The sequence below is a fragment of the Dermochelys coriacea genome, chromosome 17, assembly GCF_009764565.3.
Source record: "Dermochelys coriacea isolate rDerCor1 chromosome 17, rDerCor1.pri.v4, whole genome shotgun sequence".
Classification (NCBI taxonomy): domain Eukaryota; kingdom Metazoa; phylum Chordata; order Testudines; family Dermochelyidae; genus Dermochelys; species Dermochelys coriacea.
In genome coordinates this window covers 4,033,012-4,057,378 of record NC_050084.1, presented here as the reverse complement: position 1 = coordinate 4,057,378, position 24,367 = coordinate 4,033,012, and the positions used below count along the sequence as shown (strand labels likewise).

At 48.8% G+C, this 24,367-nt stretch overlaps 1 protein-coding gene across 10 annotated transcripts in view; it reads right to left on the bottom strand.

The window, feature by feature from the left end:
- The window catches only part of LOC119844754 (notchless protein homolog 1), a 65,071-nt gene that overhangs the window by 8,104 nt on the left and 32,600 nt on the right, over positions 1 to 24,367 (bottom strand). For 6 of the 10 annotated variants that reach the window (XM_043499545.1, XM_043499541.1, XM_043499543.1 and 3 more), the window contains 14 exons: positions 21,784 to 21,879; positions 12,920 to 13,033; positions 11,776 to 11,919; positions 10,922 to 11,139; positions 10,627 to 10,706; positions 9,935 to 10,011; positions 7,155 to 7,252; positions 5,579 to 5,771; positions 4,582 to 4,717; positions 4,149 to 4,195; positions 3,852 to 4,054; positions 3,372 to 3,531; positions 3,102 to 3,172; positions 924 to 2,194 (listed from right to left, as the gene is read on the bottom strand). In XM_043499545.1, coding sequence (XP_043355480.1) covers positions 2,182 to 2,194; positions 3,102 to 3,172; positions 3,372 to 3,531; positions 3,852 to 4,054; positions 4,149 to 4,195; positions 4,582 to 4,717; positions 5,579 to 5,771; positions 7,155 to 7,252; positions 9,935 to 10,011; positions 10,627 to 10,706; positions 10,922 to 11,139; positions 11,776 to 11,919; positions 12,920 to 13,033; positions 21,784 to 21,879 — 1,650 coding nt within the window. In that variant the 3' untranslated portion in view covers positions 924 to 2,181. The other 4 variants (XR_006276243.1, XM_043499547.1, XM_043499544.1 and 1 more) reach the window with 4 other exon arrangements.

Sequence of the window (24,367 nt, the reverse complement as noted above, 5' to 3'; positions counted from 1 at the left end):
AAGACTTGCTAGCTAGTAAGTCTGCTTCTGTGAAAAGTGTGTTTGTATGTTTGTTAATAACACTTTTCAGAGCAGCAGACTTGCTAGCTAGATGGGAGGCAGTGAAAAGTGATATTAACAAACATTCAAATATCACTTTTCACAGAAGCAGACTTACTCGGGCCTGGCAAGCCAGGTTAAGCCTTGGTCGGATGGGGAGGTGGGTAGGAAAGCAGTAGGGGCCAGAGGTGGTAGGGTGGATGAGTGAGGGACTGGGGGGGATGGAGCCCACTGGGCCCTGCGACTGGGGGACAGAGCCTGCGGCTGGAATCTGCGGCCACGCAGTCGGAGCCCATGGCCAGAGCCTGCTGCTGCATGGCTGGGAGCCTGAGCTCCACTACCCCGGGGAAGGTCAGGAACTCACACTAGCTGTCTGCTCCCTAGCATTTGTGCTTCCCGAGGTGGGGCAGAGGCGGCAGTGCTTTAACGTGGCTGTGTAGTCGCGGCTCCAGTGCTGGCATACTGTCTACACTGGCACGTTACAGCGCTCAGCCGTGCATTGCTCAGGGGGGTGTTTTTTCACACCCCTGAGCGAGGAAAGTTGCAGCGCTGTAAGTGGCAGTGTAGACAAGCACTAAATGACTTGCCCAACGTCAGAGGGAAAGCCTGTGGGAGATCAGGGACTTGAACTCATGTCTCCCAAGTCGGAGGCTACACCCCTAATCACTGGACCATCTTCCTCTTCCTTGCCCTTGACAAGCCCGTTGTTGGCATTCTCCACACCGTGTTAGGCTTGCACAGCAACCCCCAAGCCAGGATCAATCAATCAACTCTAAAGTTTAGCACAGAGACTGAAAAAAAACAACAACCCCAAACAACTGTTTGCTGAACATCCAGCACAACCCACACCAAAGGAGCGCCAAAGAGAGAGAGCGCGAGTGCGCTTTGGTCTTTAACATAAATTTATTGCAATTGTGACAGAGAACTTGACATTATTCTATCTGTTCCTTATCAATCATATTTGGACTTGCACTACTCTTAAACTTCCTTGGAAGTAAAAGTTAAATCCAGGTAGACCTGCCTCCCAAAATGTTGGGCTGCATTAACTTAAACCCCGCTCCATGTTGGCGAAGAACAACTTAAATATTAACACACAGGATTTTGAAATAGGACAAGTGACAGCTCCCTGCACCCACCTGACACAAGAAATGCACTAAATAAACTCAGTAAGGGACCAGTTCTGCGCCATGGAAGTCAAGGGGAGTTTTGCCATTGACTTCAAAGGCACAGGAACAGCCTTTAGAGACAACCTCAACCCCACAGACAACTCCCAACAGGACACAAGAGATACAATAGCAGCCTCATACACCATCCTTCCCAGTGCACGGTGCACCCGAACCAGGCAATGTGCATGGAACAGGGAGGGATCACAGATTCACTCAGGCATGTGTGCCCACTTCTCCGCAATTCAGAGAACTGAGACCTGGAAACTCGACACAGCGTCTGCACCAGTTTTCATTTCACGCCTGCTCCCCCTCCTGCCCTGGTTCAGAACGAACAGCCAAGCAGAAGTGGGCTCCTTAGACTAAGGCGGGTTGGGCTATTGCCAACAGAGTGAACGATACACAAGGGGAAAGTTTACCAGCCCAGGGGCAAAGCCACCTTGCTCCCCTCACCCGAATAATGAAGGCAGCCAAGGCTCTCTTACTTACCCGTTAAACAGTTCTTTGCCCCAGGCAAAACGGATGAGTAGAATTTTGCAAGGTAACAGTGTGATGGTTTTCCCCATTCTCTCTCCGGAGGTCAGGAAAGGACATGCTTTTCTGTCCCCACTAAAAGCTTTAGCCCCTGCAGGCTCCATTTGCAAGGAAGGCAAAAAGCATGACCAAACCCACACCCTGTCTTCACTCTCCCCGCCAGAGAGTACAGGCTGCAGTAGTTTCAACAGAAACCAGGCTGAATCAGAACTAGTGGAGGTCCAGGTGTACTAATGGTTGCAGACAAAATCATCTGGATGCAGTAGGGCAAGTTCTTTGGTTCGCATTAAATCTGAATTACAATCTCCCTTCACAGAAATTAATTAGGGACAGCTAATGTGGTGTGTAAGAGGCAGAACACCACAGTCCACGCTGAGTGGGTTAGCTGCCGGGCCTGGCCATCCTGACAGGGCCAGTTAGAACTGGAGGGTTCTCTTCACTGCTCCTATCGTCTCCATCTGCAAATGGAAAGGACATTAGGTGTCATCAGCACAGCATCAGCTCCGGCTTTTGCACCATCCGCCACACACAGCAGAATGGCACAGCAAGGCACTTTGCACTAGATTCATATGGTGAGTGCAGTTAAATGGCCACTGGATCACGGGCGAATCCCTGTATGCACAGGTCTGAGGGGGGAGAACAAGGGTGGAAAGAGGATCTGAGACTGATTGCTCTGGTGTCCCTTCCCCAACGTTGGCCAACTGCTAGCACAACAGTGACAGCTGGTACCGAGAACAGGGGCTAAATTCTGCCGTTGTATTGATGTCCATGCATGTCTAGCCCTCCACCTTGGGAAGTGGCTCCTTGCTGGGGTAGCTAGGCACCGGGTGCCAATCAATCTGGAATTTGGCCCAGCAGCCCAGATTCTGCAAGGGAAAATCTCTTTCTAAGGGGAGAAAAAGGGTTCTGGGTGTTCTGCTCAGGTCAGCTTTCCCTGAGAGCCACGAGAGGGCTCAGCCTGGGGCAGGAGACCAACGCAAGCGAAGGTCCCCAGGCACCAGAGAGCGGGTGTATCAGAGCTGAATGGAATGCAAGCTCTGCAGAAAGGCAGGAGTAGAGCCGAATGGTTTCACTGTGCAGAATTAACAGAGAACCCAAAGGTGATTGTATTTAGACTGTAACTTCTTTGGGGCAGGGGCTGTCCCTTACTGTGTGTTTGTGCAGCACCTCACATGATGGTGCCCCAAACTCAGTTGGAGCTCCTATAAGACTAATCATAACAAAAGCCCAGCTTGTCAGGTGAGGTGAGAGTGGTTCCGTATACAGAACGTGCCCCTCAGTACATTCCTTTGCAGGCCGCATTAATATATAGCGTGCACAGAAGCCACACTGCTTCTTGGGGGACAGGCCCCAGGGGATACTTACATCCTTAAACACTTATCTTTCCCTCCGCTGGCTACTCGCTGTCCATCTGGGCTCCAATCCACCGCAAACACCTACCAACAAAAAGAGAGAGAGGAGCTCCCGTCACTCCTTTAGGGCCACGCAGCCTCGGTGGCAGGGAAGAACCTCAGACCCCTGGCAGAAGACACTCTCCAGCTGTTCAGAGACACTGGGGGGTGGCCACCGCATTTGAGCGCCCTCTGCCCTCTCCACGGCAGGTTAGTGTGAGCCCCTTGGCGAACAGCATCCTACCTCATCTGCGTGGCCGGGGAGATCAATGGCCAGCTTCATCGTCTTGGCATCCCACACCTTCAGCGTGCTGTCACTGCTCCCGCTCACCAGCAGACGGCTGTCTGCCGACCAGGCAATCTGGTAAACCGCGGAGACGTGCCCTCTCAGGGAGGTGAGGTATCTGACAGAGAGGGGAAGGGGTGAGGATGGGCGGTCAGACACACGTGTGTGCTCTGAATCAGAGAAATAAAGGGACATGCCCGAGGTCCCAGTTAGTCAGTGGCACAGCAGGGAACCAGGAGCCCAGAGTCCGAGTGCCCTGCTCTAATCACTAGGAGCACAACCTCAAAAGCAAAAGGTAATGACTGTGTGTGCGTGTGCAAGGCTGCAGAGGGGAAGGTTCTGACTCAGCCATGGCAGGGAGACAGGCGCATTTCCTTCTGTGTTACTGCATGGAGCCAACTGCAAACATCGCGTCTGTACTAGAACGAGAGAACCTACTTTCCCGTCCTGCCGTCCCAGAGCTTGATGGACTTGTCAAAGGAAGCACTGGCTATTATCCGGGTGTCTGGGGAGAAGAGCACTTGGTTGATCAATGCCTGGTGGCCTGTCATTCTCTCCAGCGCCTTCTTGTCCTCTGCTGGGGCCCATAGAAAGAGCGTAAAGTCATCCGATCCAGACACTAGCCTTTCCGGTCCCTGCCCCTGCAATAAACAAACTATCAGCACACCCCAACACTGAGCCTCGGCTCACGCAGACTGAGTCTTTCAAAGGGGGCATTTCTTAACGGAGACTTACCCTGACTTGGTCGTACCTGTACTGTGCCTTCTCTTTAAGTTCTGCCCCTGTGTGCAGGAGAGAAGGGAGGTTAGCGATCGGGAGGTTAAAGGAAACGTGTAACATCTCTAAAGGCAGGATCTAAGACGTCTTCTCCCTCCATACTTGTGACTCAAGAAAGACTTTGACAGGGACATTTTGAGGGGTTTAAAACAATGTCCTCTTCAGAGGGTCACACTTTTAACAATGAAATGCAGTGCTTGTGTAGCATTCCCAATCTGTGGTGCTCACGGTTTTATTTTCTAAACAGAGAAACGGAGGGGACCCAGCTCCCCAATGTGACCTTGGCACAGAAGCCAGGTCTTCTGACTCATAGCGCTGTGCCCTACCCACTAGGCCATACTACTGCCTTCCCCTGTTCCTCTCCAGCCTGCAATGTACTTAATGCTCTTACGGGTGCCGCTCATGTCTTGTGGGTTGACAGAGGCTTCTGCAGGTTCAAAGGCCCCTGTGCGGAGAACGTAGTCTGTGCTTAGAGCCATGGTGTTCACCCAGTGCCCATGGCCCTGCAGAGTGCGGCAGAGAATTCCCTGAAAGCAAAAAAGCCACCTGCTTAGAAAGGGACTCACAGGGAGACAGCAGCAGTGCAAGGATTAGACCACAGGACCTCCCAGCTACACCTTCGATCAGTTATGGACAATGCCAGGGTCAGACCATGGGACAGCCCAGCTCCTGGCCCCACCTTCAATCAGCTACAGGTAGCATGAGGCTAAGACCATGAGATGTTTCAGCTCCCAGCCCCACTTTCAATCAGTTATTGGCAGTGCTGGGGTCAGGCCATGGTATGTCCCAGCCCCACCTTCAGTCAGGCATGGGTAGCACCAAGATCAGAATATAGGAAATCCTGGCTCTCAGTCCCACCTTCAATCAAGGCTGTGCTGTCTCTCAATGTCATTCCTGATGGACAGGGCCCAAGATGTGAAGTCAAGGATGGCCAACTCTGCATTCTCCTTGCTGATGGCTCCAGCATGCATTACCAAGTACCACAAGCCACAGGGAAAACACACTCCCCCTCCTGCCAAAAAGCAGCGCCAAACCCATTTCTGCCAGGCTGTCATTTATCCGGGGGAGTTCCCGTTTCTAAAGCAGCTCCAAGAATCTCCACCCCACACAACCCACCCAATTCCTTTGGCCAAGGAGCAGACAAGGTTCCAACTGGAAACAATCATCGCGGTTCCTTATATCCGCCAGAGGGGTGCGATGCCCCTGCCCAGAAAGCGAGCACATGCAGCTAAAGCCAGGAGGCAATGCAGGGCCAGGATGGGCGACAACTTGGTTATTTCCAGCTTTTAGGAACAACAATTTAGGTTTGATGCATCGTTTTATTTGAGCTACCTTCCTGCCTAGGCTCCTGGTGTCAAAGTCCACACACGCCAGGCTGCCACACTTACATCCTGGCCTCTCCAGACCTTGATGGTTCTGTCCTGGGAGGAGGAGAAGAGCAGGCCGTCTCCACCCCACTTCACGCACGTGACCGACTGCGTGTGCCCGGTGAGAATCTTATCGCATCGGCCTGCAACGGTGTCCCAGATGCGGATGCTGCAGTCCTTGGAGGCGCTGGCCAAGTAGCGGCACTCAGGATTTCTAGAAGAAAAATTGGAAGCCAGTGAAGGCGCAGAACAGCAAATCTGGCCTCCTCTTCCCCTGCATCAACTGGTTGTGCATTAGCTCCATAGCTGGAGAGGAGTTAAGGGCATCCTTACAGAAAGGCAACTCTCACATTTGACCTCCGCTCTCAAGCTAAGAAGGGGCAGGCCGGTTAACAGCTGCACCAAGCCTGTAGCATGGTCACTATGCGCGCTAATCAAGGAGAGGACTGGCAGCGCCTGGAGCGCAAGGCAGTGGAAATGCTGCTCATCCCTCTCCGCAGGAGTGGAGCGAGGAGCCTGGCTGGCTGGAGACACAGATCCTGAGTTCTCCAGAGCACAGGCAAGATCCTCTACCTCCTCCCCATCCCCCGCTCCTCCTATTATAACCAGTTTTCGTTAATCCAGTTAAATGTTTCCAAATCGCTGGGATTTCCTACTGGGGAATTCAATTTGCAGGGCTCTGCTTCATGGGGGCAATTTTTATAACCTCTTCCATCATCGTCTACAGCTTCCCCCCCGCCTCTCTCTGAGGTGGAGCTTTATCAGATGGAGGGAATAAAGAGCTTGTGTGGTTCATCAGCCTGCAGAAGAAATAAATCAGATGGCAGAGGCAGCTGGGGATGCAGGGGGCATGGGCAGAGCAGTCAGCATGGGCAGGGTGCATGAGGCACAGACACCATGTGGACTGCAGCTTTCCCCCTTCGAGCTCCTGCTGAGGGGTGCTGGGGAAGAGCACATCTGGCTGCTTGTTACACTCCAGAGAACTGACAAAGGGAGACACTCGCAGTCTTAGCCATCCCCAGCCACCTTTCCCTAGGGGCCACTTTCTCTGGAGGAATCTGTGTGGGAGAACGGGTGGGCTAGTGATTGGCACATAGGACAGGGAGCCAGAAACACCTGGGTGCTAATCCCAGCTCTAACTATAACTGTCTGTGCAGCTCTGGGTAAGCCACTCCCAGCTCCCCGCGCTCTCCCCCGTGGGAGATGGAGGTAGCACAGCCTCACCTCCCAGGAACGAGGCTGGGGTAACATTTGCACAGTGCTTTGAAAATGTAAAGCAAAGGTGACTGAAACTTACCCATGCCTTTTATCCATCGCTCTCAAAGCTCTTCAGAAAGGAGAGCTGGCATCACTATCCCCATTATACAGCAGGGGAAACGGAGGCACGAGAGAGCCGTGCAAAGCCCAAGGTCCCATCACAGGTTGGTGGCAGAGCTGGGACTAGAACTTGGGTCTCCTGGCTCCCAGCCTGGTGCCCAATTCACTGGCTGCTTTTCAGCCTCACTCTGTACACACTCATTCTGCAATCACCAAGGCAGGGGACAGGCCTCTCCCCACTGGCAAAGCAAGGAGGCCAGCCAGCCAGAAGGTCACTTACATGTGGAGTGGTTCCCAACACAGCCACGTGATCCATTTGGAGTGTCCGGCGAGCACCCTGCCAATCTGATTCCCTGTGTCTGGGTCCCAGAGAAATATCTGTACAACAGAGCAAGCAAGGCAGCTAGATCACAGATACCACCTCCCAGGGAGACTCAAGCTCCATTTGGAAACGACAGGTTTGCCCTTCCAGTCCAGATACTCCAGGCCAAGAGTGCAAGGATGGACCTTGGCACAGGCAGGGGGATGAAGAGTGGATTCCTTTCCTAACCTCTGCAACCACCAGGTGACACCCTGAGGCAGGAGATTTTGTTCACCCCCACCTTAGCCCACACTGCTGCAAAACCATCAGCCATCAAATTATCCAGCTCTTTTCGCAAACCCGCTCCAGCTGTCGACACCCAGTGCCAGCGGGTTAGCGAATGCTTGCTGAGTGCTGGGAGAGCCAGAACGTGCTAAATGGTGGTTATTATCAGACTCTGCGTGCGGGACACACACTGGCTTTTTGTTGGGTTTTTCTTGCCCTCTGAATAATGCTCCTCCAAGGAGCTGAGGCATTAATCATGTGCTCAGTGAGAACCCAGGGGAGGCAGAACTGGAGCAGAACAGCTCACAGGGTTAGTTTAAACCAGAACTGCCTCCCAAGTGGCACCTTGCTGCAGATGCTCGTCAACTAGTTAACAAATAGTTAACAGTATAAATGGGTCATCTCCCGGCTGCCAGCAGGCCAGGCAGCTCTCAGGCTCCTCTGGTCTCATGTCTCTAAACAGATCCCAGGGGAAGTCCGTCCCCCTCTTCTTCGCGGTGGTTCAATCCCAGCTGACTCAGAGCAGAGGCAAACCAAGGAGGTTGTTGTTTTGGTGACTGGGTTAGGAGTCATTATTGTTAGCAGTGCTCCAGCAGTGCCTAGAGGTCCCTGCTGAGACGGGACCCTCATTGTGCTAGGTGCGGTATAAACACACAGCAAGAGACCCAAGAGGGAAAGGAAAGGATGGATTATCATCCTCATTTTACAGAAGAGAAATTGAGGCCTGGCGAGATGAAGAAACTTGCCACGATCACAAAGGGAGGCTGCAGGAGAGCTGGGAACAGAACCCTCAGTCCCAGGCCCACTTCTCAGCCACGCCACCATCCCGCACGGCTGCTCAGAAAGGCTACCTGCAGTCAGGCCCAGCTTGCTACAGTGAGGAGAGAAGCCCCTCCGGGAGGGTGCCCAGCAGGCCCTGCGCCCTGAAGGAGCAGTTTCCAGCAGGGACAGCTCAGCATGGGGTTCTGAAATAACAAAATCTCTCAGTAGTGGCAACATCATCTAGACCCAAGTTCAAAAGGCACAAACACGTCCCAGTGCCGCTCCCCAAGCGAAGAGCTACCTCCTTAGGGCCCGTTCCCAGCAAGCAAGCAGCCTCCCAAACAAGGAACCAGCCCTTTAAGGTACAGCACAGGCTGCCCTGTGTTTCTGCCGGGATACAAGCCCCAGATCTAGCCACCAACACAGCAAGAGCAGCACGGGACTATGTCAGGTCCATGGGGAGTGGCCCTGCTTCAGTGCCGCTCACCCAGCTCCCGGGCTCGGAGACGGGAGCTTAAGAGCACTGAACCTGAATACTCCTGGCGATCTGTTCTCCCCCGAGGACTTGCCAGGGAGAAGCTGAGCTAGTGACACACACAGAAAACAAGCCCTGGGGAGCGTTAAGCAGGGAGTTGGCTCTGACACCCTGACGGGTGCAGGTGAGGATTCAATGCCACTGCTGCTTGCAGGTTTAAACACACGCCCCCACCCTGGAGACTGATGGCATTAGCCTGCAGCAGAGCCCGGCTCAGCATGGCCTGGTGCGTAAGGCACCAGCCTGGGATTCTGGAGACCTGGGTTCTACTCCCAGCTCTGCCGGTGACCTCGAGCAAACCACCTGTCTCTGGGCCTGCTTCTCTTCCCCTTCCTTTGTCCTGCCTACTTTGGGGCAGATCTGTCTGGGTCTCTCCAGCCTCTAGTGCAGTGAGGCCCCGATTGCAGCCGGGGCCTTTAGCTGCTGCTGTCATTCATAATAAAACCACCACCAGAATCCGCAGCAGGACCTAGGTTGAATCAGCAGCTGCACTGGCGAGGGGGTGATACCAGCAAGGCCCCTGCCATCAGGCTCCAGAGAGATTCACTGCTCTGCAGGAGCCAGCCAAAGGCACGGTGTCTGAGGTCGGTACTCACCCCCCAGCTAGACCAAGGGAATGTCCAGGAGCTGGTCTCCCAACCACGCAGCATTGAGAGCTGCCTGCAGGGGGCAGCACAGGACACAATGTACCAGCCAACCAGGGCTGCTCACAGGATCTTTGCAAATCCGTGTCAATGAACCCAGCAGCTTGCAGATCTCTTGGCCCGGGACGTGCCTCCGAGCCCCGTGGGAACGCCTGGGAGAGTAGCTAAAGCGCAGGTATGTTCCAGAGGCCTAGACGCGACGACTATCTCAGAAGCAACCCCGCATCAATCATAACCCAGCCACGCCCAATTTCCCCTCGAGGCTGCAGGCATTCCTGCTCTCCACTTCAATGCCCGGGTTTGAACAAAGCCCCAACCGCGTTACTCCTTCCATGGCTGTCAGAGGAGGAGTAGACCCATCGCCTGGGAGGCCGGTACTGGCCCAGTCTGGTTTCAGTTCATCGATGGGGGCGCGAGGGCTCCCCCAAAGAGGAAGAGGGCTCTCCACGAGATGTCACCAAAGCAGATCTGCCCCACAACCCAGGTCTGGCACCGCACAGAGGAATCTGGCCTCTCGCTGAGCCGAAACGTACCTGACCGGTTTTGCACCCTGAGGCGAGCTTCCTGCCATCGGGAGACCAGGCGATGCTGAGGACCCAGTGCCTGTGACCTGCCGACGGGAGAGAGTGGAGGGGTGAGGAGAGTCCCCCATCCTGGAGCTGTCTTGTGTCTTCAAGGGGCAGCTGTGGTCCGGAGGGGGGAAGGACCAGGACTCCCCTGCACTTGTCCCAGCCAGTCTGACTCCCTGCGCTTTGCTGGCCCACAATGAGCAGCTGCTCTTCTTGTTGAGCCATGGCCTGGGCACTCACAGAGCACCTCCAAGGAGGCCTTTCCAAAGGCAGGGAACAGCCAGGCCCAGGAATCGAGGCCCGGAGACACTCGAGGCAGCTTGCACGACATCCGCGGCGCTCACTCTGCGATGTGCTCCTCACACCGAGTTGGCACCAGGCCCCAAGCCTCAGAACAGGATCATAAAGCACACATGGGGGAACCGAGAGGGGGAGGGAAGTCACTGCAATGAGCCCAGCTCAGTGGCTTTCCCCCAAAGGGGGTGGGGGGAGTGGCTGGAGCGACCCAGTGAACTCATCAGCATTGCAACAGAGCCATCAATAGTCTCTGGAGCATGAGCGACTCAGGGAACCCAGGGGCCACACTCTACTGCCCAGTGAGGCTATTGGGAGGGGTGGGCACAGAATCAGAACACCCCCTCGCCCGCTGCACCCACCTTTGGCAGTGAAGTGTGGAGTCTCCGTGCTGAGGTCCCAGAAGCGCACAGTGGTATCACCGGAGCCGCTTGCCAGGTACCTGAGATGGTGAGGAACAGGCTGTCTGGGCTCAGGGCGGCAGGCGGTGCCGAGGCTCCTTCCCGGTCCATTCTCCCCTCCCCACTACATAGCCTGTCTCCCCAATACCAGGGGGTTATAAACTTCGGCAGCCCTGGTCCCCAGCCAGCCCAGCCATTCGGCGCTGCCCTGCCTCCCCACCCAGCAATCCCCAGCCCTCCTGCTGTCCCCCCTTACTTTCCGGTGGGGCTGAAGGCTACGGAGATGACAGCCTCGGTGTGCCCCTCCAAAGAGCTGGTGCATCGCGTCACCGCCCGCACTTTGAACACGGCCTGGGGCTGGTAGATGATGTCAAGGACTCTCTCCGTCTCCACCACCTGCCCCGCCAGGGTCTTCTCCAGCGACGTGACGATTTCAGCATCATGGACGTAGAAGGCCAAGGGCAGCGGTTCCTCCTGTATGAAAAGAGGCAGAACCACTAACCCGGGGCAGATTTAGGCAGGACTGGCTCATACAGCCCTTCTGTTCCCTCTCCCCTCCCCCACCGCCATAGGAAAACAGTTTGGGACCCCGTGTGCTTCCCGTTACTCCTTCCCAGGGCAGCACCAAGCTGGGGAAAATGTACTAGCTCAGAACTGAGGCAGTGGTTGACAGATCTGCCCTGGGGCAGATGAGAAAGACCCCGCTCCAGTCCCTCTCTATGCCAATCCCTGAGCATCCAGGGAGTCCTGGGGACAGAGTCCCTGGCAGGGCAGGCCCAGGCAGTGCTATAAATGGCATCTATACAGGAGGACCAGAGCCGTGGGCGTGGCAGCAGAAATCCCATTGCTCATCTCTCACTTTCCCACAACTGTCTGACGCGGTGGCCCTGGCCACCCAGTCTGGATCCTACTGGGTTAGCACCCCTGGAGCCTTGGCCCAGCAGCAGAGGTTCTAAGCATCCCAACACACTCAGCACTGCCGAGAGAAGCCCCATCCTTTCATGTAGTCCAACTCCCCAGATGGGGCTGGGATGAAGCCTGTGGATACCCGCAGTTTGCTGCCCCCCCCCCATTAGAGCAGTGGAGGGGCGCAGGCCCTTTGGGAAGTACCTTCTGAAGCAGCGTGTTGCAGACCAGCTGCAGTTTCTCGGGCGTGATATCGACGGGCACGTCAAAGGGGGACCCCAGGATCTCGCCAGCCTCATCTTTGAACAGGATCAGCAGCCTCTCCATGTCCCCTTGCATCGTGGCGCCCTGCAAGAACATTCCTGCATCAGGGGGTGAGCCCCACACCAGGCGCAGTGCAGCGTGACTATAAATCAAACCCACCACTGCCAAAGGGGGCTTTGATAGAGATTGGCACCAGCAAAACCCACACACCACTGAGTATACCACAGCCAGAGAGCTCCCTATGACCGGATGCTCTGAATCTCCACAGGGACTGTCATCAGAGGATCTCTAGATGCTTTCCTGCCATTAGCCCTCACATCTTCCCCCCCCCCCGCCCCGACCATTATCCCCATTTTACAGGTTGGGAAATAGACACAAAAGACCTGGTGGAGGCAAGTACAGAACCTGGGAAGCCTGACACCCAGCCCCACTATCTACCTGTTACCCTGAGATACATTGTTAGCCTGCCCAATTCCACTCAGTGCAGTGCTCCAGAGTCCAGACCCTTCCCCCAGGGGCACCATATCAGCACCTGCGACCATTCCCATGCGTTACTGGGACACGCTGGCTTGGGCTCCTTTGCACGAGTAACCCCAAAACTCAGATCATTCAGCCAACACTTCCCATCTGTAGCACAACCCCCTCCCACCACAAACTCTTTCCCTGGGGCTGGGGAGGCAGGTTCCAAAAAGCTCGGGGCCTGATTCACTCCCACAGCCTCTTGCTACCTGCCCAGGTAAATCTCTCAGCCCAGGCTGGGCACCACCTGCTGCAGCGGGGTCTCTCCTACGCTCAGCAGCCCCTTCCTGGCAGCTGGGGGGAGGGGGGTTTAAACACCATCCCATGGTCCGGCTTTACAATGGGAGGGACGCCCTCCTTCAACCCCAGGAGCAGCTAGGACTCCCCCAAGTAAGGAAGGAATGGGGCAGGGCCCCTTATCCCAGCTCCCTCTCGGGGCTGCTCTGGGGTCGTTTGCAGCCACGGGGCTCCCCCGGGGGGCCAAAAAGCAGCTCTTGCTGGAAGGGTTTTGGTTAGGGACACCTCCTCGGCCCCCTCCCCAAGCCCCAGCAAATCCCCCACGCACCTGGGCAGCCCCAGCCATGTGTTTACTGCAGCCGAGCCCACGTGGAGAGGAAATGGTGAGCTCATCTCTGTGCGCCTGGGCGGCAGCTCGGCCGGGAAGCTCTGCTTCCACCTGCTGGAGAAGAGGGGCTATAGCAACCGATCCTTGGACAAAGGGAATTGCAGCTGTGATGTAGACACACATCTGGGTCAAGCTGACATAGGACCCCCCCGCAAAAAAAAAAAAAAAAAAAAAAAAAAAAAGTTCTCCGGAGCAGATTTCTGCACGAACAATGTGCGGGTGAGGGAGAGAGAAAATAACCAGCCTTAAAAACCCAGCATCTGGTGGCAAGGTGTCAAGAAAAAGAGAGAATAGAGAAAAGAATGGGAGCATTTTAGTTATTCCACTTGACTGTAAAAGACAGACACACAAATGAGGGCACAGGAATCTATCTGGGTTCTGGCAGTGGGGAAGCATCAAATGTTTTTCAGCTTCATGAGTAGTAACTAGTGTGTTTAAAAGGATCCAGTCATGTTAACAGGTATTAAACAACTCCACAAATGGCCTCACCTATGTTACCAAGATAGCCTTAGCTTATTCACATATGTTGTGGTAAAAATGCAACGTACTTTTCTACAGTGACTCTGCTTCTTTGTTTTTTGCATCTCTTAGCTGGACTGGGAAAAGAGGTGACTCAGTTTCACTTCGTTCTATAGCTGCCGTGGTTTAGACCATCTGCAATGGTTGGGTTACAAACCTTGTCAAAGACTAGGTCACTGTAAACATTCAGACCAAAACCTATTTCTTTTGGTAATTTAATGGAAACCTCTCTCTCTCAGACTCTGCCTCCTAGGGTTTGTAGATCTTAGACGTGGCTTTTATGAAATCTATTCTGGGGCCTAGCTCAATTTGGCAGCATCCCTCTGAAAGAGCAGGTGCCTTTAGGTCTCAAATCAGAGATTTAATGTAGTCATGTAGTCTGACCTCCTGCAGAACACAGGCCAGAGAGCCTGCCCAGAAATTTCTGCATCAAGTCCGTAACTTCTGGAGAGAGCTAAAGCATCTTTTAGAAAGACCTGCAGTTATGACCCCACAACGTCCCTCATCCTTCAACAAGCTCCATGCAGGCAGAACCTGAGCCCACGTGATCCCTCACAAGTCCATTCCCATGGAGCTAGTTACAGGATCAAGGCCCTAGACGGTACATACCACCCTCTTCCATTACACACCATACTGATGGTAATCACTTGTTATTGCTCAGCAAAGACTCAGCAGAGAGCTGCAGAAAATATTGTACATCTGATATTCTAGCTCCAGAGCATTTTGACAGATTAAAAAAGAGGAACCATCCAAATAGTTTGGGAGGAAGCAAAGAGTCAGCTTTGATAAATTAATACCTAGTGCTTCTGTAGCATTTTTCATGATGATCTCAAAGCACTTCACAAAAGAGATCAGTATCATTCCCTCCTTGCTCACAACAAAGATCAGATCCTTTGTCAAACTCAGAAAAATCCAAATTATTGTCAGTCCTTCCCATAGCTATTTCCATCCTCATCCCTGGCCTTTCTTTTAATTGACTTTGTCACTAAGATACTGGTAACATTTTCAAAAGCACTTAAGTGACTTAGGAACCTAAGGCTCATTTTCAAATGTGACATAGCACTTTAAGGCAATGGGATTTAGGCTGAAAATTGTAACCACTCTCAAGATTTCACACTTAATTTCCTCCCCTCCTATTTCAGAATTGTAGGACTTCCGACAGTGAAGGGACTGGGCATAATATGAGGGTGCTGAGAGGGCTTCCCCTTCACATCTCACCAGTGCCCCTCAAACCTGACCTGTGGCACCCTGCTATTCCAATCCCGGGCTCCCCACTATACACAGTCCTGTAGCCCCCACCCCCTTGTTATTTCTAGCCCTGACTCCTTCCCGGCAGAAGAGACTACCATCCTGCTGAATCATTTCCAAGTTTTGCAAAGCAGAGAGACCAGACCACCACCTGACTTATTTTCACTTCTGAAGGGACAGAACTTAAAGAGGCAAAAGCCAAATGCATGAACACATTCTATTAACCACCTAACGATGCTAATTACGGTTATTTAGGCACCACATCTACCCTCAGAAAAGTTACAAACCGGGGTAGAACTTGCTTGGATTTCCATCCCTCTTTCTCGACATCTTTGAATTAGCCCACGTGTTGCATGATACACCACTTTCGGGTGCGTCATGGTCCCTTTTTGATTCTTCTACATGGGAAGGAGGTGGATTTCCCTAGTGTTTCATATTGTGAGGGCACCTGCTTGCAAGAAGTTGTCAGGTGTGTAAAACTGTTCAGGGGTAGCTATCTAGATACTTAAATGGCCCCTACTATCACAGTATTGGATCCCCTCGACAATTTTTACTGTACCTATCCTCATTCCACCTCTGTGAAGTAGGGAAATGCTATTATTCCCATTATACACAGGACCTGAGAGACTAAGTGACTTCCCCAAGGTCAAACGAGAGGTCTGTGGCAGAGCAGGAACTGAAGACAGATCTCCCACAGGCCAGTCTAGTGCTCTAACCAGTAGGAGATCCCTCTCCTACACATCCTCTTGAGAACATGGGTTCAATAACGCCTTTATGTAGAGCTTGATTTTAGGCTGTGTTTATCCCCAACTATTAAGCTTGCGTCAAAAGCATCAGCATTTATGGAAAAGGCAAACAACATTCCAGGCTGGAAAGAGGTCATTGGCTCCCGCCCTGCACCACCCAGACTGCTGCTGTCTCTGCATAGCTAGCTTTGCAACTCTCTGCTTGTATGATAGGATCTGAAGAAGCTTCCTCGTGGAGTGTCTCCCCACTCAGACAACACTAGAGCAAGGTACCTGGCTGATGCACCGTTCTTCAGTGTGGGTTACAAGTTCTGCGGCAGTTTCATTTAGTTTTTTTTTAATTGAGGTTCTAAAAAGAATTAAATATGACAACGAACAATGCAATCTGAGCCAGAGCCCTGCCATTATTTATTCTGATTTAAACATCCCATTAATTTTGTATCATGCCCACAGTACCAGTTTTCAATAGGCAGCAGATTTGTGCATACATAACAGTGGGGGAAGGGGAACCTAGGGCTTCGAGCAGCCAGGGAGGCAGTTTGAGATTGTAGAATAAGCACCTTAACTCTGCTGGTGCTAAAATGGACAGAGAAATAGTTTTCAGAGTAGCAGCCGTGTTAGTCTGTATCCACAAAAAGGAGGACTTATGGCACCTTAGAGACTAACAAATTTATTTGAGGTTTCAGAGTAGCAGCCGTGTTAGTCTGTATTCGCAAAAAGAAAAGGAGTACTTGTGGCACCTTAGAGACTAACAAATTTATTTGAGCATAAGCTTTCGTGAGCTACAGCTCACTTCATCGGATTTAGATGAAGTGAGCTGTTTAGAGAAACAGTTGACAGCTAAACTAGCATTGTTCCATTTGAGAAATACCCCCTTATAACAGGGAGGAGTTCACAGTTCTCAGACACTGCAGCAGTTTACAATTACTCCACGGTGATAAGCATTTCTGCACAGCACAGGTGCTGAAGCACATTTCTACAGCAAAGAACAGAAGGCTCTGGCATCTATAGTGACCGGTCCACTGAAGGCTCCAAAGCAGCAGCAGGGTTCAATTTAACCATGTAGGAACCACTTTACAGCCGAAAGGTAGTGCTTTCAAAGATGCCTCTCTACCACAGGCATACTTGCTATGAATGAATGCATGCTAGTTAGGTAGATGCCCACACAACAGGAGAGAGAGAACTGAAGGGGAATAACAGAGTGAGCTTTACCATTAAATCCCATCGAGAAAAGGGGACTCCTTATAACCCCTGAAATTCAGGTGCAGAGGAAGGCAACATTTCAGGAGTTTAGGACACGTGCCTGCATTCTGCATTTTGTCTACTTTGGTTTTGCGTTATGCCACAAGAAGGCAGCAGCCATGTCCCACGTCCAACATGTGGTGGAGGAGCGCACAGTTAGAAGACTGAAGGGTAAACTGCAACACCTTGCTACTCTCCATGATGTAACAGTTTGATGGCTGGAAAAAAAAAAAAAAAAAAAACCAAAAACTAGATATTGACTTGTGATGCAAACAAAAGAAGATTTTGGGGATCATTAGTCAGACTAAGAGGCTATAGAAGCCAGCACCCAGGAAGAAAAATTACTCAGTTTAATTTGTTTCAGCATAGTTTAGAGGTGGCATTTTCTAAAATTGTGTAACAAAGACAAGGTTCAATATCATATTTTCTAGAGTATCTCCTCGTATCTTATCTTCATTACAGACCCTGATTAAATAAGCAGCCATTCTGATCTGTAGGGAGATTTAATGGACCTGCAGTTCATTGATATTCACCATAAAGAACGAAACGGGCTGGGTGCCGATAACTTTCCCTTCCAGCACAGCCTAAGTGGAATACACCCACAGGAATAGAGGCTCATATTGCAATCTTAGAAGCCAGTGGATGATAAAAATTATGAGTGCTTTATGGAGAGAAAAGAAAGAATTAATGTATGTACACCCTGAATGAGGCAACAGCCACTATTGCTTCCCTAGTAGCTGAGAACTGCCTAATTCTTGAACAGTGCTTAATGTTTGCCAACTGCTGGAGCCAAGTAGCTTAGACAGGAATAGTCATATTACCTATAAGCATTAATTTGACAGTCTAGACAATAGCACTGGACTAAGTGTTAACAGCCCACAGAGCTTTAGCTTTGCTCCTGAAGGCTGGTAGATAAGACTTGATGCCATTTCTGTGTGTAGGTTGGGGCCTTTGCTTCCACGCTATTCTTCCTTGATGTATTTACCTGAACCTGGTGAGTTTACATTTCCTCTGAAGCTGGTAAATAGCTAATATTGGGAGAGAGCAGTTTGGATTCAGTGACAAGTCTTGGCTTTCCCAGCAGGAAGAGATTGGATTCTGATGCAGCCAGACACAAAACACGGGGTTAGTGTCTTCCAATGCCCCACTGTGACTTTGAGGAAGCTTTTTCTCCTTCCGTGATCCTGCAGTCGAGTCAAAATCCTGTGCTTGTGACAAGTTGCTATGATTTAAGTGCAGAAACGCTTAGAAGCTGGGCTGGGAAGGAAAACTTGTTTAAACAAATAACTCCAAGGATAAAAACACAAGGCTCCTCTCCACTAGTCTTCTACCATCTCAGAACTTAAGCAGAGTAAACTGGTCTTTATTCTGATATACTCTTGTAGACAGCATAGATAGTAGTAAGTTACTGAAAATTCAGCAACTAATTACTGCCATGTCCCAAGTAAATATTCTTTGGCATGTTCCATTCACTTGCTGTAACAGTACATAGCTTCTGCAACCTGAGTTTAACTACAAATGTCACGTCATCAGGGACTTCCACTGAAACGTAGCAGTAGGATGTGATATGCATCAAAGATGCTTTACCCCTATAACGGTAAAACTAACTGAGTCTGTGAAATCACAACAGACATGGGCATAAGGTGATCACAGACTTGCAGACAAATCTCAAATCACAAAAGCACAAAGGATCAATCGCCTGAATTTTCTAAGTTGATGCATATGCATGTAGTATGGATTTGTCAGTGTTTGAGTACAGCTGTATTTTTTCTAGCAGTCATGGTTCTACAGAAGACTTCTTGCTTCAGGTCAGAAGCACTACATTACATAAGGTAAGAGAAGAGAGAGACTTCATAAGTCTGAATTGTTAGGAGCTGTGCTCAATTTTCATATTGTATCCAGGACATTGCAAAGGTTGTTGGCTCCCCACCCTGTACTACTGCATGGATAGTGTGATGTTGAGTGCTATTCCAGGGCAGCTCTATGGGTGTCAGTTCCCCTAGAAAAATCTCACTGTTACAACTTAAGTCTTTCTACTCTTTCAAAAGCTTGTTTTCCAAACCAGTGATTCCCTCAGGAGCATCACAGGTACTTATTCTATGCTTTTCTAAATTGATGCTTCATTTTCTTTTAAGAGACCAAGTTTATCATATTTAAAAACTTCATGTTGCTAAGCTTCTATGCATAATGTCCACCAGGAAAAAATGTAAACTAGCCAATATATAGGCATTTCCATTAAGGACACTAAGTCTGGCCCACCATAACTAACCAGCCAAAGAGGCATTTCAGGATTTTTTTCCCCCTCCATAAAAGCAAAGAGGAGATCCATACATAAAAGATATGTATGAAAAATGAAATGCCATCAAAACAGAAAATTGACACAATTTTTAATATTTATATATTTTAAATCAAAACACAATTAAATATAATATGTTTTAAGTCCATGAATACTTGGGCATGAGAGAAATAAGAGGTGGTACATAGTACCAAAAACCTTATACACAGCCTTTTTGCTTCTTCTTAGACAATACAGTGTGCCGCTATACAGTCAAATATTGCAACAGAATAATATTTGCTAGTCAATCAAGACTTTCTGAACATTGGAGATGATTGAGAATTTTTATAAAGTGATTTTTTGCACAATCTTGAAAAAACAAAAGCAATCATAATGAAATAAACCCAAACCAGAAATGTTTCACAATAAAAATACAGCAATAATATAACGGAGTGACAACTTGAGAACTTCAGATGCTCTGCAGAATCACCTCACTGGTCTGGTGATCAAGAGAGAAGTATGGTAGATGCTGTGGCTTTTTGTTTAAAGCAAAGGCTATATAAGTCGCAAATGCTGAAAATAATGAAGGGGAAATAAAGGCAAAATGTCCTAAAACTGAATAATCTTTTTCCTTAAAAACAAACATCTGGGAATAGATATTGTCTTGGTCTGATGACAGCACATAATGGAGAATGGCAGCAACACATAATGGCAGTTATTTTATACCTGCATGATAGAGAAGTAAGAAAATGGAACAGAGTCCACTGAGCACAGTCTGCTCAGCACAGTGGGCTGGACTCAGAGCCATGAATCAGAAATGGAGGGCTGCACAGGCAAGAGATTGGTTTGTAAGTCTTCTGCATACTAGAAGCAAGGAATGTGTGTATGCAAGTGTAACAGCTTGACTAAGGGCAGAAAGAGTTACATTGTCCAGTCTTCACTCCTGGCCATTTTATGCTTCTTTCAAAATGAATGCTATTATGAAGGAAGTAAAATGTATTTATTTATCTTACAGTTGAATACTCATCTAGTTCAAGTAAGGAAAAATGTAATTGTTATAGCTCTTTCGATCACTGCCAACATATTCCTCATCTCAGGCTGACCTTTCCAATGAGTAAGGTCAGGGAAGCTGCCCTGTGGCCTTTATAGTTGTGTGTTTAAAAATTACAAGTAGTAGTAGAACTAGAAACTACAACAAAGCCTTTCCCCTCCCCAGTGTGGCCCGTGTCCCATTGCAGATATTGTGATTAACAGTCCTTCCGAGATGGGGTAAAGTATTTGTGAAGCAGATCACAGTTTTCCAATGACATGTTCATGAATCGATTCTTCATCTCTTTAAAACCTTCATTATTGTGAATGCCACGTGCAGTAGAAAAAAAAACATTGCTTTGTACTTTGTGGAGGAGATATAGGATTGCTCCTTTTCCTCCTCCCTGATGGATGAGGAAGTATCAGCTGTCTGAAGTAACAGTGCTTTGTTTTCATTGGCTGTGTTAAAGAAGACTCCACCAAAAGGGAAAAAGTCCACTTATCTTCAAAAGCAGAAAACCAGATTTCTTGCTCTGGCATTTCTAAAATCATAGCTGGGAAAGGAAACACAGAATTAAAGTTCATTCTAGACAAGGTGGCTGAAAATTGTACAGATCAACCATCTAGCACAGGGACAGACACTTGTGGTGTTGGCAAATGTTTGCACAAAGTTGGCGGGAAAGAGTTTTTGATGAGGAAGAAACTTCCAATTACTGTAACTGTACTTGCTTAATTTGAGTTCCAACCGTCTGCAGCCACTGATTTTTAAAGGCTCTTGTTTTTAAAATGTTAGTGTATTCCATGTGACCTTTTCATCTACTCAGATCGGAATTAGATTGTTTACAGACAAACTTAAGTAGAGGGACAGTTGAATAAGTCACTCATATCACTGCCTCCAGAAACAAGACGACAATCATAAACTAGAGGTATAAACCTATGTTTTGAGTAGATATTTAACTCCATGATGATGGTACAGAGATGCAAGTAGATTTCATAGGTTACCCTTGGCCTTTAGAAATTTTGACTACCAAAAGAGATTAGTGAAGAGGAATACAGCAAGCAACTATATTGTTTCATAATGAAACTGTTGCATTAAAGGTTGTTTCATAACCTGGAATCTTGTGTGACTGCAGAAAACCAGAAATGCTATTTAAAAAATAATTAAACACTTAAACATAATTCTAAATCAAAGCCAAATCTACCAGGCTTCCCTATTTCTTCATACCATAAATGTAGCACAGTGATAAAGTTGGTGTGACCAATAAGCAACAACTTTCAAGCTTTTACATGTTTTATCGGTACATTAGGCAAGTATTTTAGCACTCATCAGTTTGAAATAGCAAGTGTGAACTTAACTAAGGCATTCCAGCATCGATCACTTATCGTAACAAGACAACCTCTTTAATTAAGATTGTTTACCAAAGATCCCAAAAGGAACAACAATGAACATGAGAGGACTTGTATAATTGTGAAACTATGGACAGATGCTTTCTATCAAAGGTATCTATAAAGCACCTAATATCTTGGTGTCTCAGCCATGAAACTCTTCCACAAGCAAGCCAGTCATATAGTCTGAAAAGCTGATTTCATGTTCATGAGAACTCTCAAGAAATCTTGCATAGCTTACAGACACACATTCTAGTTATCAAACTCACTAGGAAAAGTGTGCAAAAGCTCCATTCTTCCCAAAGTTTGGCCTAGGTCAGACTGGAAAAGAATAAGATGGTTGAGGCTCCTGTATTTACCTTTGTAACTTTTTCCAAAAGCTGGTCATTTTGTGCCTGCTGCATAACATCATTGACTATCATCTTTGCTATCCTCCAAGCCATCTCTTCTTGGGCCTAAAACAAAGGAAACTGGTTTCTGAGTGTAAGTCATTTGAAATTGTTAATTCTTAGAGTCACACGTCCAAAAGCGCTCTTACTACAGTCACATTTTAAACCTTGTAAAACAGGAGTATTTCTAAACAGTGCTAATCTACCCATCTCCGGGACAGGCAGAGTCTTAGATTTACTTTATGGGGAGCTGATCAGTCCTGAAGAGGGGACTCTAGTCCTCAACCTAGATGCAGTGGTCACTTTACAGCATCACTATAGAACAATTATCACCACCTGTGCAAAAATGGAGGTTACCTACCTGTAGCTGGAGGCTCTTCAAGATGTGTGGTTCCTATCTGCATTCCACACCTGGGTATACATATGCCCCATGTGACTGAGTCTGGATTTTTTAAAAAAATATTATTTAATTTTAATTTTTTTTTTAAAACAAGCTGTGTCCATTGGCCTGCACGTGCGCCGTAGCTCCCTGTGCTCTGAATCAATAGCGTAAAGGGTGGTGTGAGCTGTCACATCTCTAGTTCCTATTCTCATAGTCCAAACAATCGGCAGCAGAGGGGATGTAAAGTGGGTAGTGGAATACAGATCGGGACACACATCTTGAAGAACCTCCAGGTACAGGCAAGTTACCTCCATTTCTTCCTCAAGTGATGGACCCTATGTATATTCCACACATGGAAGATTAACAAGCAGTAGTCAGAGAGGAGGTGGGTGCGAGGACACCGAAGAGATAGCTGACTGTAATACTGCATCCCCACAGTTGTATCCATAGTGGAAAAGTCAAGTAGAGCGTAATGTCTTGTGAAGGTATGCAAAGAGATCTAAGTAGCTGCCCTACATCTCTCTATCAGGTTAGGTCTCTCAGAGATGCCACAGAGGCTGCTTGCTCTCTGGTGGAAGGAGTCCTCACTCCCTCCAGAGGGGGAATGTGAGCTAATTGGTAACAGAGTAATACAACCAGAGATCCATTTTGAAAGTCTCTGCACCAATATAGTTTGACCCCTTGATCTCTCTGCTATGGAAACAAATAGGTAAGTCTAATGTCCATTGTTTTTTTGTAGACAAAAGGCCCTTAGATGTCTAGAGAATGCAGCCACCTTTATTCATCCAAGGCATGTGATTTAGGAAAAAATAGTATTAAGCCGATTACCTGACTCACATGAAACTTGGAAACTATTTTAGGAATGACCCTGGGGTGGGGCTGTAACAAGACCTCTTCTTTATAAAAGGTAGCATGTGGTGGGTCTGCCAGGAGTGCCCCCAGCTCATGGACTCTTTTGGCTGATGTTTTAGCTGTCAGAAAGGCCACTTTCATAGACAGATGGACCATAGAGCATGTAGCTACAGGCTCAACGGGAGGTTTAGCGAGACAACAGAATAAAATTGAAGTCCCACTGTGGTGTGAACTTCACCAGTGGTGGAAAGGATCTGAGAAGTCCCTTCAGAAATCGAGTTATAACAGGATGAGTGAAGATTGTACGGTTATCAACTGGAAAATGGAAAGCAATGACTGCTGCTAAATGCACTCAAAGAGAACTGAGCATGAGACCCAAAGACTTAAGAGTAAGTAGATATTCAAGGATAGCAGGGATCTCAGCTGATTCTGGGGACAAGTGGTTTTGCTGAGCCCAAACGGAGAAATACTTCCATTTTGCTGAATAATAGCTCCTCATAGAGTCATTTTTGTTGTGGTTAAGGATGGATTGCACCCTTCTGGAACATGAGCACTTTACTTCCAATGCCCATCCAAATACCAGGCTCTGAGTTGAAGACGCTGCACTTAGCAGAGATGTGAACCTCACACAGGCAATAGAGAGAGCACTGATGTTCACTGCTCACAGAAAAGGAGCAAGGGCAGAACAGTTTTTGAGCACCGGGACCCTGAGCTTAATCCCAGACTTCCTGGGGGAAAATTTCCCCACGAGGGGGGTGAGAGGAGACACATTATATAACTATACTATGCTAGACTAGACTATAAACATTAAACACTGCTAAAAAATCCTAACTATATACAATATATTTACAGCAATGACATAGTAGAAAGAAGCTGAGGACACTGAAGATTCTGACTCAGATCATGTAGCAGTAAGAAAGAACTGGAGAGGCGTTGGCCTGCACCACCCTTTATGCCCTGAGTGTGGAGCATGAAAAGGGCTACGGCTTATGTGCAGGCCAATGGACACCGCTTGAAGAAAAAAAAAAAAAATTCCAGACTCAGGTGAGTGATGTGCAAAGAATACACCTGGGGACCATCACTTGAAAAATGAATGAATGCTGCTTGGTTATCTGGAAATCCCAACCCCTTTCTTTTGCCGTTTGTTCCCTTCAGAGACAATAGAAAATCCCTGACTACAAACCTGTAGTTACCAGTTACATTAGTTAAGCCAACCAGCTGGCAATGCCAAAAATCAAACTGTTCTCTCAATTGCATGGAGGTCATTTATGTTTTCTGAACATTTTGGCACAGGACAGTTAATGAGCTAGACCACTGGAA